Source organism: Oreochromis aureus, linkage group 18, assembly GCF_013358895.1.
Source record: "Oreochromis aureus strain Israel breed Guangdong linkage group 18, ZZ_aureus, whole genome shotgun sequence".
NCBI lineage: Eukaryota > Metazoa > Chordata > Actinopteri > Cichliformes > Cichlidae > Oreochromis > Oreochromis aureus.
Window position 1 is genome coordinate 2,607,819 of NC_052959.1, and position 18,637 is coordinate 2,626,455.

Here is an 18,637-nt window from a genome sequence, read left to right on the forward strand (position 1 = left end):
AAGATCTCCATGAACACCGGTGCTAGCTGGTCAGCACAGGCTCTCAGGACCCGGCCTGGGATTGCATCTGGTCCTGCTGCCTTCCTGGTGTTCACCCTCCTGAAGGTGTTCCTCACGGCATGCTCTGTGATGATGAATACATTGTCTTCACTGGTGCACTCCAAGCGCGCGCAGTCGTTTGTTGTTTTAATTGCTGCGGCGTCGAAGCGAGCATAAAACGTGTTCAGCTCATCAGCCAGTGAAGCATCGGCATTCATCATTGAAGAAGCTGGTCGTTTATAGTCCGTTATAGTCCGCAGTCCTTTCCACAGGTTCCTAGAGTCGCACTGTCGTAGCTGTGACTCTAGTTTTTCCCCGTAGCTCCGCTTTGCCTTTCTGACTGTGCTGCGCACGTTGTAGGACGCAGCCTTGTATAGGTCCATATTACCGGAGACGAGCCCTTCATTGTAGGCAGCGGTGCGTGATCTCAGAGCGTCGCGGATGTTTTTATCCACCCACGGCTTCTGGTTGGGAAACGTTCGGATGATAGTTCTTTCTGCTGTGTCGTCCGCTAGTTTCCCAATAAATCCCACAACCGCTTCCGTAAACATGTTGATGTCATCAGAGCTGCGCCGAAACATGTCCCAGTCTGCGTCATCCAGTGCGTCCTGCAGCGCGACCACTGATTGGTCTGTCCAGCGAGCGACCTCCCTCCTGATTGGTGGTTGCTGCTTTAGCCTTTGTTTGTAGGCAGGCATGAGGAAGATGGCGGCATGGTCCGATTTTCCAAATGCCGGCAGGGGCTGAGCCTTGTAACAGTTCTTGAACGGGGTGTAGCAGTGGTCTAATGTCCTAGTGCCCCGGGTGGGGCAGTTGATGTGCTGGTGAAGGTTGTGGAATGTCCGTTTGAGATTCACTCTGTTAAAATCTCCCATAACAATGAGTGCGGCATCTTGGTGAAGTGTTTGTTGATGTGTGAGAGCCTCATGCAGCTCACATAAGGCAGTGTCCGAGTCCGCGTGAGGCGGAATGTAAACAGTGCAGGCAATGACCGCAGTGAATTCCCGAGGGAGATAGAAAGGGCGACATTTAACGATCAAAAGTTCCAGATTGGGCGAGCAAGAGCATGTGAGTGGGGAGATGTTTGTGCTGTCGCACCATCTGTTGTTCACCATCAAACACACTCCACCACCTCTTTTCTTCCCCGACTCCATTGTCCTGTCCATGCGGTAAACCGAAAAGAACCCCGCCGGCTGCACAGCGTGGTCTGGTATCGCTGGGTTCAGCCAAGTCTCGGTGAAGCAGAGGAGGTTGCAGTCCCGAATGTCTCTCTGGAACTTGATTCTGGCTCTGAGGTCATCAAGCTTGTTCTCGAAGGATTGAACATTGGCTAGCAGGATACTGGGCATGGGTGCGCTGTGTGCACGAGCCCGTAGCCTGTTCCTGATGCCGGCTCGTTTCCCTCGAGGCCGTCGCTTAGGGTCGCATCCTTTGTTCTCTCTCAGGATCTCCTTTGGCCAGGTTGGGTCCGGAGTTAAACATGGTGAAATGTTCGTGTATTGTAGACCAATAGAAACCAGAGTGTCTCTACTGTAGCGAATTTGTGTGTTTTGCATGATGCCCATGCAAGATTATGGCAGATATAGCAAAAAGTGGTGAAAAACCGCAAAAAGTGGAGAAGTTGGGGCAGAGCATCCAGCACGGCAGCCGACCTCACCGGCGCCATATTTGAAGGCGCCGGTGTATGAATGTTTATGAATGTTATTAGAAAGCACTAAGTGTAGATAAAGTGCTTGTGAGAATGGGTGTGATTGGGTGAATGAGGCATGTTGTATAGAGCGCTTTGAGTACTCCGTGAGAGTAGGAAAGCGCTATATAAGAATCAGTCCATTTACATTAGGTAAGGCTGCACTTTTTGCAGCGATCTCGTATAGAAAACTATTCCGCGGCTCCGAACCGTAGTAAAGGGACCTCTGGCTAACACGTCGGGCTCCGTGTCGGGCGTAGCCGAAAACTAGCTTTACTTTGCTGTCTGGGTCAACTTTGCTAACGAGAGACAGAGAGAGGCGTTGAATGGCTGCTCCAACGGAACTTATTGTTTCGAAGGAAAACACGAACACAATGTACAGTCGAGTCTTAATAGCTTACTTACAACTGGGCTCGTCAGGCACTCTTTTTGGCTGCAGTGGTTATTATTATATTTACATGCTTCATACATGCTATGCCTTTACCACACTGCCTATCGTCTTCATATTAAATAATTTGTTGAATAATACTTTTTAAAAATATTTCTTCACGTCATTATGCGGGCCACAATAAGGGGTGACATGTGCCGCAAGGTTAAGTCACACGCATTAGAGCATCTTAATGCGCGTTTTGCTTAGGTTTCCACCAGCGTGGAATTACCAGAAATAGAGAGGGCATAGCGTCATGAAACAGGAAAATACCGCCGTGTAATCCATTTATTTCAACAAAGTAACTGTATTCTGAATACCACTTTTTTAAACGGTAACTGTAACGGAATACAATTACTCATATTTTGTATTTTACATACGTAACGGCGGTACATGTATTCCGTTACTCCCCAACACTGAACATCACACTCACATAGGCCTTCCCCAGTCAGCTCCTATTTGAATTCAATTCAGTTTTGTGCCAAATCACAACAACTGCCTCAAGGCACTTTAAACTTTCTACTGATGGATTGCAAAATGACGTTATAACTGTCAGTCCACATACCCAAAGTGACTTTTCTATTTCTTTGGTTTAGCTAACCAAAGAAATGGTGTGGCTGTAGCTCAGGTGGTAGTGCAGGTCATCTGCTAATGGGAAGGTTGGTGGTTTCCTGGCTGCTCCAGTCTGCATGTCAAATATCCTTGTGCAAGATACTAACCCCAAGTTGCTCTCGCATGCAGCTATCAGAGTGTGAATGTTGGATAGAAATCACTATATAATAATCAGCTCATTTACCTACATTTGCATTACTGGAAAAATGTCGAACTAAAGATTACATTGACAAAAAAGTTTGTTTTTATTGTGTTTAGATGTTTCTTTTATATGCTGCCCAACTAAAAATTATCATTTTTAACCCATTATAAGAACTATATCTAACACGTGTACCTAAACTGGTACAGACTGTTGCCTCCTGGCTGCTGCAAATGGTACAGAAATTAAGTATTAAACTTCAGAGATTTCCTATTGTGTATGTGTGTAAATAGGCAAGTATACCTGTGGAGGGAATGGGTCCCATCCTCTAGATTAGATTGGCTGTCTCCATAGCCCATCAGGGGTTTAATGGAGGCTCGGTACTGCTGCAGCCCTGCTGGGATTCCTAGGACTCCAACATTCACCACATCTGTTGTGAGAGATGGAGGGGCACTGCACTGGGAGGAGATGCTGCGGCGACCTATTCCATCCTGCAGGGAAGCGCAGTAGGAGTCTGGATGTGGTCCTCCTTCACCACGCACCACCAAGGCCATGACCTTACTGCTGTCAACGTTCTCATCTGACACATACATGCATTTACACATAAACACACTGTCACTTTAGAATGTGGAGCAAACACACATAAAGAGTAAAAACACAGCCAGTGGTTATGTTTCCAAGAGTGTAGTGCAAGTAAAATCAGTTCAGCATTTGTGGGGAATAGAAATATTTTCCTGCTATTATTTGCTGCTACTTTTATAATCATCATTACCATTTCATGATTGAGGGTGAGGTTGCTTTCACAGATGCAGTTAGATGTTCAAATATATTGGTATTATATTAGTCTTTATTGCAGGTCCAAGAAGAACCACTTTAAGCTGTTGAGTTGAATTTATAATGTTAATGTTTATGCAGACTGCAGGGTGAAAGAGTAACTCTGTGCTAAAAGAAGACAGGAAGTTATATGTCTTTGAAGTTGCAGGTTTTGCAGAAGTGAAACCGAAAGCAGAGTGAGTGCAAGCCAAAGAGCAGGGTGTTATTATGCATGTATCGTTGATTAACACACACACTTAGTTAGAGGGATCACTGACAGGGGAAAGTTCAAATTGTTTTGCTTGGGGTGGCTTTTAGACTATATTAGGAGGAGCAAACATATTGACAGATCTGAGATCATCATTCGAGTGTGACATTTAGGCCAAAAGTCACTCATAGTTTAGCTGTGTAAAAGCTCAGGCCTTATGTCTGGCTATGACAGAGGTGTGAGGTGAAGCTGGGGTGTAGGAGAGGTCATGACACGTCGCGGTACACAGCATGCACGCCCTTGCACGTGCACACACACACAGATATAAACTCTTACCTAAATGAGTCTAACTGCGGGGTTGTGCCTGTATGAGTGACATTTTGTACAGGAAGTGCACCTGATGTCCAGGAAGATAAGCCTGGGCAGGATGGAGACAGGAAGCATCAGCCGTCAACACGAAGATGATGTTCTATGTTAAAAGTCATTGTGGTTTTGGAGTGACGAATGCTTTGTTTAAATCTGCCTAGTAACAGGAAAGGGGGCTGTACTATCTTAACCCTATAAAACAGTTGTCTGAATATGGTAAAGACAGTTCAACACTGATTGGGTTGTTGAACTCACACATGTGTTCATTAAAATGCCGTCTAAATTGCACCCGCCTGGATCTGTGGTTATTTATGGATTCCCTCTCTCAACATTGAACCCTAACATTTGGGGGCTCGTTCCGGTGAGAGAGAGGTAGAGGGGTAGATGGAGAGATCCGGGGTCCGTGGTAATTGGACGGGCAGACGGTAATCAGTGGTGAAAGTGAGCAGGCATTCCCCGGGGCATTTAAAGGTAAGACACTGCCTGTTGAAATATATTTCCAAAAGGTGTCACATTGGGCATGTCAAATTAAAAGCCTGGTCACTGTAATTACTGGTGAATGTCTGTTTTTAATTTTGGTGAAGTTTTCATGAAGTTTACCGGTGAAGTAATGATAATGAAGTATAAGTGACAGTACTGAGTAATGAGAATAAGTAAGTAATAAGTGAACTTAGAGTGATAGGGAATTTGGTCAATCTGTGGGTTAGAGTCCCATTGGTCATACAATCCTGAAGAAGTTTCTCGGAGGTGACGCTCCCTGCTGGGTAAAGACGTTTATCCTTCACCTACCCTGAAGAGTAGGGATAGTTTCGGGCAACATCCGAGGAGTACTGGGGAATCTCCGAAATTGTTGAGGGTTGTCCTCAATCTTAATCCTTGTTGGGGAGGGTAAGATTGTTGACTCAAATTATTCTAAATTCTTCTAGAACGGCAGCGGCGTCTGTTAAGAAGCGCATTTTCTCGGAGGTAACGCTCCTTCCTGGATAAAGACGTTTATCCTTGACCTACCCTGAAGAGTAGGGTTAGTACGGCACGACGAGCCGGGAAGGACTGGGGAATCTTCAAAATTGCTAGGAGTTAGAGTCTCCTATTTTTGCGCTTTTTTGGCTACTGGTAAATTAATTTAGGACTTAGAAATTTGGACAGAGCAGTTAGAGTCTGGCCTGGTGAATTGAGCACAAAAAGTCTGGGACTTATCGGTTGGAGCCGTTATGTAAATTTATCAAAATTATATAGGTTTAAAGGCCTAGAATCTGTGCAGTTGTAATTAATAAGACGTCTGTAATATAAAATATGAGATCTATGAGTAAGATCAGTCTCTGTGTCACCAATGCACAGCCGGATGTGCACTGATGGTGTGTGTAAATGCAAATGAGCAGCGGTGATGCGCAGAGAGGGTGGTTTCAGTTTCGAGAGTATTGAGCTTTATGACTATTGTTTGCCAATTTTCCTGTATATAAGAGGTTGGTTGTGCTTATTATGAGAGTATGAATACAGTTTGAATATATTAGTGTGGATGTATAGAAAATGACTAGAAAATGACTGAATTTTGATAGATGTATATTTCGTGAGCCATAAATGTTGGTGTGTTTTATGTTTCAGTTATGTGTGTGTGGGGAGAAGCTGTGAGGACGATGAGAGGTTTCAGTTTTCTTTTTCTTTTTTCTTTTGACTTGCTCTTTCTGATCATGGAAGGCATGTCCAAAATACTCGTATGAAAGCGTATTTTGTGTGATTTTAACCGTGTGAATGCTGTCAGTATTTGATTTGAGTGACTCTGCATGATTTGTCTGAGTGAGTGGAAAATGGAAGTTTGAGAGAGAAAAGGCAGTGTGTGTGAGACGAGTCATGGCGTCTGAAAGAGGTTAGAATATTTAAAAGTGTGTATGAAATATATTTCTTTTGTGATGTAAAGTAGGATGTTTAAAGTTTGAAAGTGCTTTTAATTCAAGAAACGCATGAGTGAGGTTATGAGAAATTGAGTTTATTTTTCTGATGGAAAACATATAAGTGTATACGCTACAAACTGATCTAAAGAAGGGTGAAGGGTGATGTGTGTGGAGAAGTGTTAGTTGTTCTGATGTGTGAAAGAGCTCTATTTCAATGTGTGTGAGTGAAATGAAGGTGTATTGTTTTTTAGATCAAGATTTAGTAGAATTAAAGAGGGTTTTTAGACTATAAATATAAAGAGAGACAGACTCTGCAGAGAACAGGAAATAGTGAACAGGAACTCTGCATGCCCATAAAAGGAACTGAGTGTGTACAGAGAGAACACAGAGAGACAGATGAGGCACATGAAGCAAATGAAGCCTTTAAGAAAGAATGAATATAATACTAATTGTATGCTTTAGTGTGTCAATACAGGTGGACGTCTTTCAACTTTGGAACCTTGAGTGCAGCACCAGAACAATAGATTAATAGAATTGGGAGAAAATAAGCCAGGCTTTGGCTCGAAATTGTGCAGCTTGATCTCTCACTTTGTCTTTGACCCTGAGAAGAAGTTCAAAGGACAGTTAATCGCCTGATGAAGACCGACAGAACATCGTGGACTTGAATACAGCAGGCAAACGGCAGTGCCACTGATCCAGTAACCCTGATGACGACTGATGACCAGCAGCAGCATGTAAGACTAATGCAACATGTACTGTGAAAATACAGGCTGGGCAGTTGAACAGTGGGATAAAGAATTGTGGAAGAGCACTGGACATTGAGTGATATTTTGCCATGCTGGGACTTAACTTAAAAGAAAAGACTGTAAAGAAACAGAGAAGAAGACAACAGCTGAGTTGAGACTGTGTTTGCTGGAACTTTGAAGCCCGAACAGGACACTGTGAATGAAAAAGGACCAGTGAGAGATGAAGCTGGACGAGTTTGACTGCGAGAATATAGGATATAATTGGATTGGAAAGTTGAAGCCTGAACTCATGAATTGTTTAGGGATGTCCACCACATCACAACAAAGAGGTAAACAATACAAAAGGTAAAAATAATGAAAGAAAATAATTGTCATTACCTTAATGAATAGAAAACACATACAAATTGTTACATGTGAGATTATTTTTGAAATGAATCAGAAGTGAGATAGTTTGAATCTAAACCTCAGTGAAAAATGCCTGAAGTAAAACTGATTATAATTTAAGATGCAATGAAGAAACAGCTTACACGTAGAGTACATTAACATGAATACATAGAAATGCAACGAAGAACTCAATGAAGTAATTTAATGAAGAAGCAGTTTACACTCAATTAACATAAAATGCAAGGAAGAACACGCTTACATGCATGGCATAATTGGTGTTTCTGATCAGAGATAGAGAAATGGGTTATTTAAGCACTTGTGATAATAATGAAAATGTCTTAGTTTTGTTATTTTCAGGAGTAAAGCAGACTTGGACCAGTTCTCCAGACGCACCAGTCGGAAGAAAATTATAGGTTAACATCACTGGATAAGTTAAGGCAAGTTTCTGGGTGAATTGTTCACAGAATCATGTGTCCATGAACCTGAAAAGCAAGCCCTAGCTCCTGGCTGAAGACCAGGAGGGATTTTATTTAAGGTGGGAAATCAAAATGTGGGTTAGTAACTCGGGGAAAAAGAAAACTGACTGCTTAACTGGAGAATTGGGAAGGGTCTGGGAGACTGTGAAGCCATAGATGCAAAATAACATATACCCATACACACACAAACAGAAAATGCATTAACCTTATAAAGACAAGCTCCTGAAGCTTAATGAACAGATATTGATTAAAAACCTGGCTAAGAACATAAGCATATGCAATGAAGATCTGCTTGCTGCTTGTATGAGTGAGAGAATGGTGTGAATGGTTAATAAAATGGATGGAAAGATTTAAAATAGATGGAAAAAACAAAAGAAAAGTGTTTATAAGAGTGACTTAGGAGTGCTCTCGTACTGAGTGATCAAAACCGGTGATTAGTATAGAAAGAAAATGAGAATAATTCAATAATGTGATAAGGTTTAAACATGTATTTCTCTTGTCAAGTTGGCTGTTGAGCTGTGGGTCTATGCAAATTAGCTGGGGCAGAGACACTTCCTGTGTGCGTGTGTGTCGGAGGCTTTCAGTTCAAGAGAGAGCGGTGGCTATTGAAGATTATTTGGCGAAATATATAATGGTAAAGTATCAGGATATTTGATTACGGTGGTCAGGTCTGTTCAGAGGGGCAGATTTGGACAGGAAATTTATAATGTAGTGATGACACGTTGTCAAAATCGGTTTATATCATATGCTGAATGAAAACATGCCAAAGTGAGGAAGGGTGACATTGTGCAAACGGTTTTTGATCTTTTGACGAGGTTTTCAATGTGTTGAATGGGTGAAATTTAAGATTGTTTAAGATTTTTTGGGGCTGTTGTTTTTCATTTTAATAGAGGGAGTTTTGATAAACATGGACATGTCTAAAAGGGCCCATAGTTTTTGGAACAGTGCACTTAAGAAAAAACCTGTCAGGTGATTTTGTTTTGTACTTTGATGAGCTAACAATCAGCTCTTTTTTCTCATTTTTGCTCTAAGCAGGCCTGGAAGAGAGTGAACTGACGGCGCGGACAAATTACCAAGTAAGGATTGCAGCGAGTCAATCCAGTCAAAAGTATAGCGAACTATTTTCCTAAGAAGGAAAACGAAATAAAACAAATGATTGAGCTCATTTTGCTGATGTGGAGCATCTGATGACGTGCGCAGCAGGCTGCAGATCAGCAAAAATATCATGTGTGAATATATGTGAGTGAATGTGAGTGACTAGACTAAGGTGGGGATGAATAAATGTGGACAAATTTATCATGTGAGGAAAAGAAAGGGGATGCTGATTTTGGGTTGCTGATGTATGTTTGGAGAAAATTTCTTTTTACTGGGGTTAGGTTATGGGATTACATTATATTGTTGGGAGAATGCAAAATGCTAAAAGGGAAACATTGTTTGATGAGATTCAAGTTACCATTAACTGAGGTAACTCATGATTAATAACTGTTTTGTTTAAGTTTGTTTTTGTCATGACACAGACTGGATCATAGGGGGAGTTGAGTATGAAATGTAAAGTACAGGTTTTGTTTCCAGGAAGTTCCAAGGATCCAGACTTTGCATGGAGCAACGAGTTTGAGAAGATTTGACATGATGATTAAATTGATTTTGTTCCTTAAATACAGGTTTTCAGGGCTGGAGCAAAATACCGGAGAGGAGGATGGCTGAAGTGTTCTGAGAAATGATATGATATGACTAACCTTTTTTCCTTTTAACTGGTTAAGCTTGGGTGGAGCATTTTGAGTTTTTTGCCACATGAGATGTGTCAAAAAAGAGAGGGGTTTAAGATTTAATTTGTTTAATTTGAAATGGGTTTTACTAGGATTTTATAACGATTGGGGTTGTTTGATAATTTAGATATGGTAAAACTGAGGCAGAGATTGTTAATTCTAAAAAAAAAAAGGGAGTAAAATGAACTGAATTCTGTTTAGAAAATAAATTGCTGGTGTTAATAAGAAGTTGTACACCAAACTTAGAGGGAAATTGTGGGAATAAAGGATATGCTTTGGGGAAAATAGTGAACATTTTATGAGTAGAAAATGTGGGATTTCTTTTTGATTTTTAGGATAAGTTGTCACAGTGACATAATGTTAGAATGTGGTTATAATGTAGGCTTTAGAAACAGAGAGTAAATAGATTTATTTCTAGGGTAGAGGAGAGCTTTTATGAGGATGTTAAAAGTCTCGCTGACTCAAGTGAATAATATTGGAGATTATATATGTAGAAATGATTTTTATACACATTGCATTTTTGTGCCTTTAACGGAGTTGTGGCTCAGAGAGTCGTCTCTTGAGGGTCACAAACTTTTGGCTAGCGTTAATGATTAGCCAATCTACTGTGAGAATGACCTGAGTTATTGAAGGATTGCACACGCTTACAGACATATAGAGTTCATCAACACACAGGACAGTATGGATTTGAGGCCTAGGGCCTGAAGTTCATTTAGCTTTTAACTGAATTTGAGTTGGCCCTGTAACAAGTGACAGACAAGAGGAACCGAATAGGAGTTTGGGTGTAACTAAACTGTGTGACATGTAAAATATTGAGATAACACATGCAGCTCTAAATTAGTCTTATTACATAAAATGCAGGTACAGAATAACGAACGCTTGTCGAAGTGACCGAGGTTTCTTTTTTGCTTTAAACCAGGTCCAAAGGGGGGAAAACTTGTGTATTTTGGATAAGACTGATAAAATATAATGACTGATAAAATATAATTAGAATGTATCATTACATTAAGAGCAGCAAAATGAAATAAAATGTCATATTAAAACAGGGTATAACACAGGAAATGTGAGTTCTAAAATACAGGTAGAGTTAAGCTTTTAGCTATGGTGAAATTTAGTTAGGAGCAATTAACTATGTGTTTACACGTAATGATTAAAGTGGTTGTTTTTCTTTGATGCTTTAGTAGAATAAGCCGTTATAATGATTTTCTTGAGACATTTTCTTGTAATAGGTGACTTTAGATGAGAGGTAGGCCCTTGCAGCAGTGACAACCAACAGGAAGCCTGCAGAGACGTGCAAGCAGTGCTTTAAGAGTTTTACAAATGCTGAGTACGGTTGAATGAGATATAAAAATAAAAGTCAAAAACCAAATACAAAATTAGGTTCATGTTTTGAGTAATATTAGCTGGAATCAGGTTTGAATAAAGAGAACTAGAGAGGGTCAGAGTGGGAAAAGTGATCCTAATGTCCATGACGTCAGGGGTGGACAGGGGAGCAGCTGAATGGGCCAAGGAGTGACCCAACATAATGTATGGCGACCTCTGGTGTGCCAGAGGTCGAGAGTGGGAGTGTGGGGAATAGAAATATTTTCCTGCTATTATTTGCTGCTACTTTTATAATCATCATTACCATTTCATGATTGAGGGTGAGGTTGCTTTCACAGATGCAGTTAGATGTTCAAATATATTGGTATTATATTAGTCTTTATTGCAGGTCCAAGAAGAACCACTTTAAGCTGTTGAGTTGAATTTATAATGTTAATGTTTATGCAGACTGCAGGGTGAAAGAGTAACTCTGTGCTAAAAGAAGACAGGAAGTTATATGTCTTTGAAGTTGCAGGTTTTGCAGAAGTGAAACCGAAAGCAGAGTGAGTGCAAGCCAAAGAGCAGGGTGTTATTATGCATGTATCGTTGATTAACACACACACTTAGTTAGAGGGATCACTGACAGGGGAAAGTTCAAATTGTTTTGCTTGGGGTGGCTTTTAGACTATATTAGGAGGAGCAAACATATTGACAGATCTGAGATCATCATTCGAGTGTGACATTTAGGCCAAAAGTCACTCATAGTTTAGCTGTGTAAAAGCTCAGGCCTTATGTCTGGCTATGACAGAGGTGTGAGGTGAAGCTGGGGTGTAGGAGAGGTCATGACACGTACGCAGTACACAGCATGCACGCGCCCTCGCACGTGCACACACACACAGATATAAACTCTTACCTAAATGAGTCTAACTGCGGGGTTGTGCCTGTATGAGTGACATTTTGTACAGGAAGTGCACCTGATGTCCAGGAAGATAAGCCTGGGCAGGATGGAGACAGGAAGCATCAGCCGTCGACACGAAGATGATGTTCTATGTTAAAAGTCATTGTGGTTTTGGAGTGACGAATGCTTTGTTTAAATCTGCCTAGTAACAGGAAAGGGGGCTGTACTATCTTAACCCTATAAAACAGTTGTCTGAATATGGTAAAGACAGTTCAACACTGATTGGGTTGTTGAACTCACACATGTGTTCATTAAAATGCCGTCTAAATTGCACCCGCCTGGATCTGTGGTTATTTATGGATTCCCTCTCTCAACATTGAACCCTAACACATTGCACACTGGGTTGCCATGTGGAACAAAAAACAAAAAAAAAGCAAAAAGCTCAAATACACACACAGACACACACAAACCCCAAACATTCAGACATTCTGCTTAAATGTGAAAATAAAGCTAGTTTACACAGCAGTAATGAGGTTTCTGATTATCTGTGTGTATAGCCACGGCAGACATTGACATACGGCATTCATGAGAGACGGCTTACATCATTACAACTAATCACAGCCCATAACTTCTTCCCTTATGTCACAGCAAAGGGAAAAAAACACTTGCAGTACTAACTCAGTGTTCAGTAGGAATCAGCTAAAAAGCACATTCCTACTGATCAATAAAGGAATCTCACCAGGCTTGACATCTCTCCTCAACAGGATGGCACTGCTGGTGCATATGGCACTAGATCGTCCTGCTCCCGAAAGGCGAAGTGTCTGTGCTAATGTAGTGCTGGGGTCCCGCACTCCCCCACTGCCCCCTCCACCATATGGCATCCTGGAAGGGGAGGAGGGCATAGACCGGGCCATGGGTGGAGACATGGAACCTTGCAGGCTTTGGAGGGTGCCACGACTGGATGATGACAAAGTGTGGACTGGACTGTGACTGCCATACAACACCTCTCTGGGGATCTGAAGAAAGCAAAAAAGTACTCTGAAACTGCACCATCACCACAACTTAGAACCACAGACGCGGGGGATAGAGCACTTTCTATAACACTTCATTGATGACTGGAGTCACATCAGCCTGTTTTAAATCAGCAGTGGTGGTACAATCGTGAAAAAGCCTGGACTCAGTTGACTCAGTTGCAAACTATAGATGCATGTCACATCTATCTTTGTTGTCCAAGATCTTTGAAAAAGTTGTTTCTATGCAGCTCACTGACCATCTGTCAACAAACAATCAGTTTGAGCCATTTCAGTCTGCTTTTAGACCAAACCACTCCACAGAACCAGCTTTAATCAAAGTGGTAAATGATCTGTTGGTAAATCAGACAATGATCGCACTTCAGTTTTATTACTGCTAGATCTAAGTGCTGGTTTGACACTGTGGATCACTGTATTTTATTGGATCAGCTTGAACATTTTATCACAATCCTACCTTGTTGGGAAATCTCAGAATGTTAGTTTTAAAAATGATCTCTCTGAGACCTGTGCTGTGAGGCATGGGGTCCCCTCAAGGGTCTGTACCTGGCCTATTACTGTTTTCTCTCTATCTGCTGCTTCTTGGTCTTCTTCTATGTTCTTTTCATGTAACCTTTCACTGTTACGCTGATGACCTGCAGCTATATGATCCTTTAACCATTGGAAACTGTGCTGACTTGTCCAAACTGGAAGCTTGTCTATCTGCAATTAGGGGCTGGTTATCTGATAATTTTCAGCTTCTTAATGCTGATAAGACAGATTTGATGGTCATTGGACCACAAAATTTTCACTTGTCTTCGCACATTGATTGTTGTAATGGTCTCCTTTCTGGGTTACTGAAGAAAAGTTTTAGAGGTTTACAGATGGTACAAAATGTGGCTGCCCACATTTTAACCAAAATAGGGAAATATGAACACATTACTCTAGTACTGAAATCTCTTCACTAGTTGCCTTGTAGGGTTCGAGCAGATTTTAAGATCCTGTTGCTCACCTACAAGACTTTAAATGGTCTGGTGCCTTCATATCTCTCTGACCTTTTGCACCTTTATGTTCCATTCAGTGCTCTCCAATCTCAGGGCAGAGACATAGTCACAGCAGAGTTTACTGGTTTCAGGTGCTGGATGCCAATCACTGTTGTTCACACTGGTGCACACTAGTACTGCTGGGTAACCCTCACAATTGCGACATGATACTTTTTTCTGCTCATTTAGTTTAATTTCATGTTTTTGTTCAATCACCTTTTATGAACAGCCCCATTCTGAGTAAGTTGGGGATTCCTTCCTTTTCTGCTGTGTAATCCTTTTTGATCAGTTGTTGTTTAACAGGTCTGAATATGCATTTAATTCAAAAGTGTTTAGCTGATCCCAGCAAGTCAGTTTCATCTTTCAGGCTTTGATCATAAAGCACATGTAATATATTAATGAAACTCAGTCAACCTTCCAATGAAAATCAAGCGGAAATTTCATCATTTCACCAAACCCCAAGAAGTGTATAGCTGAATTTTAAAAATACTTCCATTTGATAAGTGGAATTTTTATGTTTTTGTGAATTCTGGATACATCCTTACATAAAATATATATCACTCACTCAGACAAACAAAAACATTCCTGACTCTGGGTCTTAAGAAAAAGGAATCATGTATAAGAAAGAATAAGTAACCTCAGCTAATTAAAAAAAATAATACAAATGATACAAAAATGTATCAAATACCAAACCACCACCCCAAAATGTCACATACAAGCATTTACTGAAAATGTTGAATGTATAATTGTGCCTCTTTGTCCTCAAGAGAGTTAAGAGTAAATATAATGTAAATGGCAGCCAGAAATATAAATGCAAGTTGATAGATATGAGCCTATGTGATGAATCTGTGTGTGTCTATAATGAAAGTCCTTAGCAAATTTAGCTGAATATGCATGGGTCACAATGCCAACATGATCAGCATCACAACTAATGTTGTCCCACTGCAAGCTCTAGTGACAAGTTTGGTTTCTGCCAGCAGCTACATATCAGATGAAGGTATTCCTAGATATAAAAACATGTGTGTTAGGTGTTAGTCATCCTGTCAATTTCATTGCTATTGTCAAATACTGAATGGAGAATATGTCAGTGAACAAGTCATTTCTGAAACCAAATTATAAGCCAAATAATTGTGCAATGGGACAAATGAGTACAGATTCCTCCACCTCAATTTTTCTTTAATCCTACATATTTAATTTCTTTACAAATACTCAAATATGAATCTTCTCATGGTAAAGACTGATTTGTTTTCTCCATTCTCCATTATTGTCTCCCATTCTCCACAGTACCAAGTGAAACAATAAATAATGTGTGCATATTTTGACTTAGCTCTGCATGACCACAGTTAATATTCCTATTGTTGTGCAAATAAGAGATGCATATTAGAATAGAATAGAATAGAATAGAATAGAATAGAATAGAATAATCCTTTAATTGTCCCACAAGGGGAAATTTGGTAATATTAGTCTATGTGACTGAGTAGGTGGCACAACTCAAAGCCAAGTCTTTATTTGAAAAGGGCGTTGATCTCTAAACCTACAAAGAGCTGGCATGCCAAAACAGATAAACTGCCAAAAGTTTAAAAATCCAACAGGTTGCTCTCCTTTTGTCCAGACCAGTTAGACAAGGAAAGCAACCTGTCAAACAGATGATTGTTCGAGTACAAACTGAGTTGACAGAGATTCCCAGCAGCAACAAAATATTCTTCCAGTTATGATTCTGCCCTGACTGTCTTTCACTTCACCATTCAGACATCCAGTACTACTTACTTGACTTCCATTATTTCCTTCTACACTTTCTCCAACACTAACCCAAACCTAACATTACCCAAGCTCACCCTACAATATAGGGACCTCAAACACATTTCTCTCTCATGAGTAATGCAAGTACAGACAGAAACAAACACTGTTGCAATAGTTCTCTTCTATCAATGTTATGTTACTGAATTTTGTCAAATTATGAGTTGGTTAGTAAAATATATGTAGAGAGCAGGGTAGCAGAATCCCCATTCTATTAAGCAAATGTGGTTCAATATCCAGTGTCAAACTATATGATGAAATTAGCTCTCAAAAGTAGTGGCCCAGGAAAGGAAAACAAATAGAAGAACCCTTCAGAGTCAACAGGCATCTCAGTGTGGTAGAGGTTGATGTTTACCAATCAGGAGGTTAGTGGCATGTTCCCAAGTCTGAACATTTGTGAATGTAAGACAAACAAATCTTGGAATGGAAAAAAAGTGTTTGTATGAATGTGTGTGTGCCTGGATGAATACGGCTTGTAGTAAGAAGTGTTCAGTTAGAGTAGAAAAGCATCATATGAGTACTCGACCACTTGGGGTGGCTGTAGCTCAGGAAATAGAGTACTAATTGGAAGCTTGGTGATTCAATCCTTGGCTACTCCAGTCTGCATGCCAAAAATCCTTGGGCAAGATACTAACCCCAAGTTGTTCACTGATGCATCCGTGGGAGTATGTGAATGTGTATAGAAAAAGTGCTTGTGTGAATGAGGCATGTGGTATAAAGTGCTCCGGAAGAGTAGAAAAGCACTAGTAGCAGAACTCATGACCAAGTTCATCTGTGAGTTTTATCAGTGTACAATATTCAATTATCCAATTAGTTGGAAAATTACATTAAATAGTTTTGTTTGTCTGTTTTACATACATTCTGAATTGGACTGTTTCATAGCACTTTTCCACTCTAGTTGAGCACTCAAAGTCCTTTATTCAACATGCCTCATTCACGCATGCACATGTTTTCTACCTAGCATTAATTTTTTTGTCTCAGCAAAATCTTACTGTTTATTGCTAACCCAGCATCTACAGTTACAAAGAAAAACATTAAGAAAAGCACAAATGAAATCATTATTTAACCTGCAAAAGAAAGTCCCATCAGTTTTCTCCTCAGGCTTCACCAAAATAATGTTGAGTTAAAACAACCAAATGACAAGTATCACTTTCTCATTATCACTTTTTCCTCTGATTTAACTGTACTTCATATAAACAGCTTATTCCCTTTGCTGATGAGATCATGGATAACATTCTCATTTTTGTTTGTTAAAACAGCATGTAAAAGATGGGACAAACTGTGACATCACCTTGGTTTCTGGACTGTAAGTTGTTTGAAATATATGCTCAAATCTTGTCATGGTCCTGGGCCACGTTGGCCCAGTATTCTTAGTTTTCATGTATTTTGTTCCTTAATTAGGCCATGCTTCCTGGGTTTGCTCTGTTACGTTGTTTCCTTATGTGTTTTCCCCTTGTGACTCTTACCCCCTGTGTGTCCCTCTGGGTCCCTCTGTGTATCTGTGAGCCCTCGTCTCTCCTTGTGTTTTATTCCATGTTTTCCCCTGCCCGTTATGTCTGTGCTCTCCCCGTGCTCTCTTTCCTCCTGTCTGAACCTCTGTACTTCCTGTTTTACTTTGACAGTCTCCCGTCAGTGTTGCGTTTACTCCTGCCGTGTCTTGTTATGATTATCAGTGTCACCTGTGTTCCCCGTGTGCTCCCACTTCCCTCGTTAACCCTCTGTGTATTTATGTCTGCGTCTCCCTCAGTTCTGTGTTGCGTTCTCCCTCATGCTGTGTGTGATTCTCCCTGTGTCTCCTAGTGTACATTATAATTAGCTTTTCCCAGTTTAGTTTGTATGGTTTTTCTGTCCAGCAATAAAGCTGTGTTTTCAGTTCATTCCTGCCTCCGTGAGCTTGCGTTTGGGAGAGGGAGAGAGGGAACAAGAGCAGGTGAGACACACATGTTAGTCACATGGTTGTTTGCCAAAACTCATCAGAACATGTATCTTGTACCTAGTGTAACTTTTTAGATACCATTTGTTACTTTTCAAATTCTATATTAAGTTATGCAGGCTTGTTTGCACAACAAGGCTAAATAATTATATAAACTTTTCTGAATCTAAACAGTGTACTTTGGTAGAATTAAAAAATAAGTGTAGTGCAGGTCTATGATGATTTTTAGTGCTACTATCATCTAGTTTTGATTCTGGTTCTGTTTTGGTTAAGTCCTAAGTAGTCCTGATTTTGAACTGTTGTAGTCCTGTTTTAATTCCGGATCAGTTCTGGGTCTGGTTGAATTGGGGTTTAGTCCCTGTGTCTTGATACAGCCCCGACTTTGTTCTGCCTTGCTGCTTAATTAAAAAACTAGTTTAAGGTGTCCTGCATATGTGATTTTTTTTTTTTTTTTTTTTTTTTTTTTCCTATATGAAGTCATTCTTTTTTTGAACAAAACTCAAAAAAGAGCCTATTAATCTTTCAGTCATTTCTACCCTCACTTAATTTCCTTTCGCTGCTCAGCTCTCACACAGTGGCTCAGCTATGCTCCAATCCCTCCATATTGTGGCCAATTACATGCGAGGATATAGGATAATATCATTGTGTGAAAAACAGAGGGTGAAAGACGTGACAGCCAAGTGGAGCGTGCGTCTGTCCTCTCAGTGAGTGAGATAGTAGACAGCGGTGAGGAGGGCTGTGCGAAAGCAAAAACACATAAATATGCCTGACAGCTGTAAACGAAGCAGCATCTGGCTGCAGTTTAAAGACTTTTTTTGTCTCGGTCTAGTCTCAACTTGGTCTTGGTCTTCTCTTGGTCTTGGATTAGGCGGTCTTGACTACAAGTCTAGTTATGAGTCAGTGTCATGGAGTCATGTTTTGTACTGTTTGGTTGTTGTCTGCCACACCAGAGGGTGGTGTAGTTTGTGTTCTGTGCTATTGATGTTATGTGAGTTCCAGGTGGAGGCTGACCAATGGTGGAGGACTGGGAGAGGCCGGCTATAAATGAGGACCCTTCTTCCCCTGCTCTGCCCCTGTCTGCTTCCTGTTCCCAATGAGCTGTGCC

The 18,637-nt window shown here is 40.7% G+C and overlaps 1 protein-coding gene across 6 annotated transcripts in view; it reads right to left on the reverse strand.

Annotated features, from left to right (window-relative positions):
• Positions 1–18,637, reverse strand: part of si:ch211-207d6.2 (sickle tail protein) — an 81,014-nt gene that overhangs the window by 40,027 nt on the left and 22,350 nt on the right. For all 6 annotated transcript variants that reach the window (XR_005609061.1, XM_039602250.1, XM_039602251.1 and 3 more), the window contains exons 5-6: positions 12,492–12,768; positions 3,208–3,484 (exon numbers count right to left, since the gene is read on the reverse strand). Coding sequence is in view for 5 of the 6 variants with exons in the window: in XM_039602250.1 (XP_039458184.1) it covers positions 3,208–3,484; positions 12,492–12,768 (554 nt within the window). In the remaining variant the exon portion in view is untranslated. The remainder of the gene's footprint in view (positions 1–3,207; positions 3,485–12,491; positions 12,769–18,637) is intronic.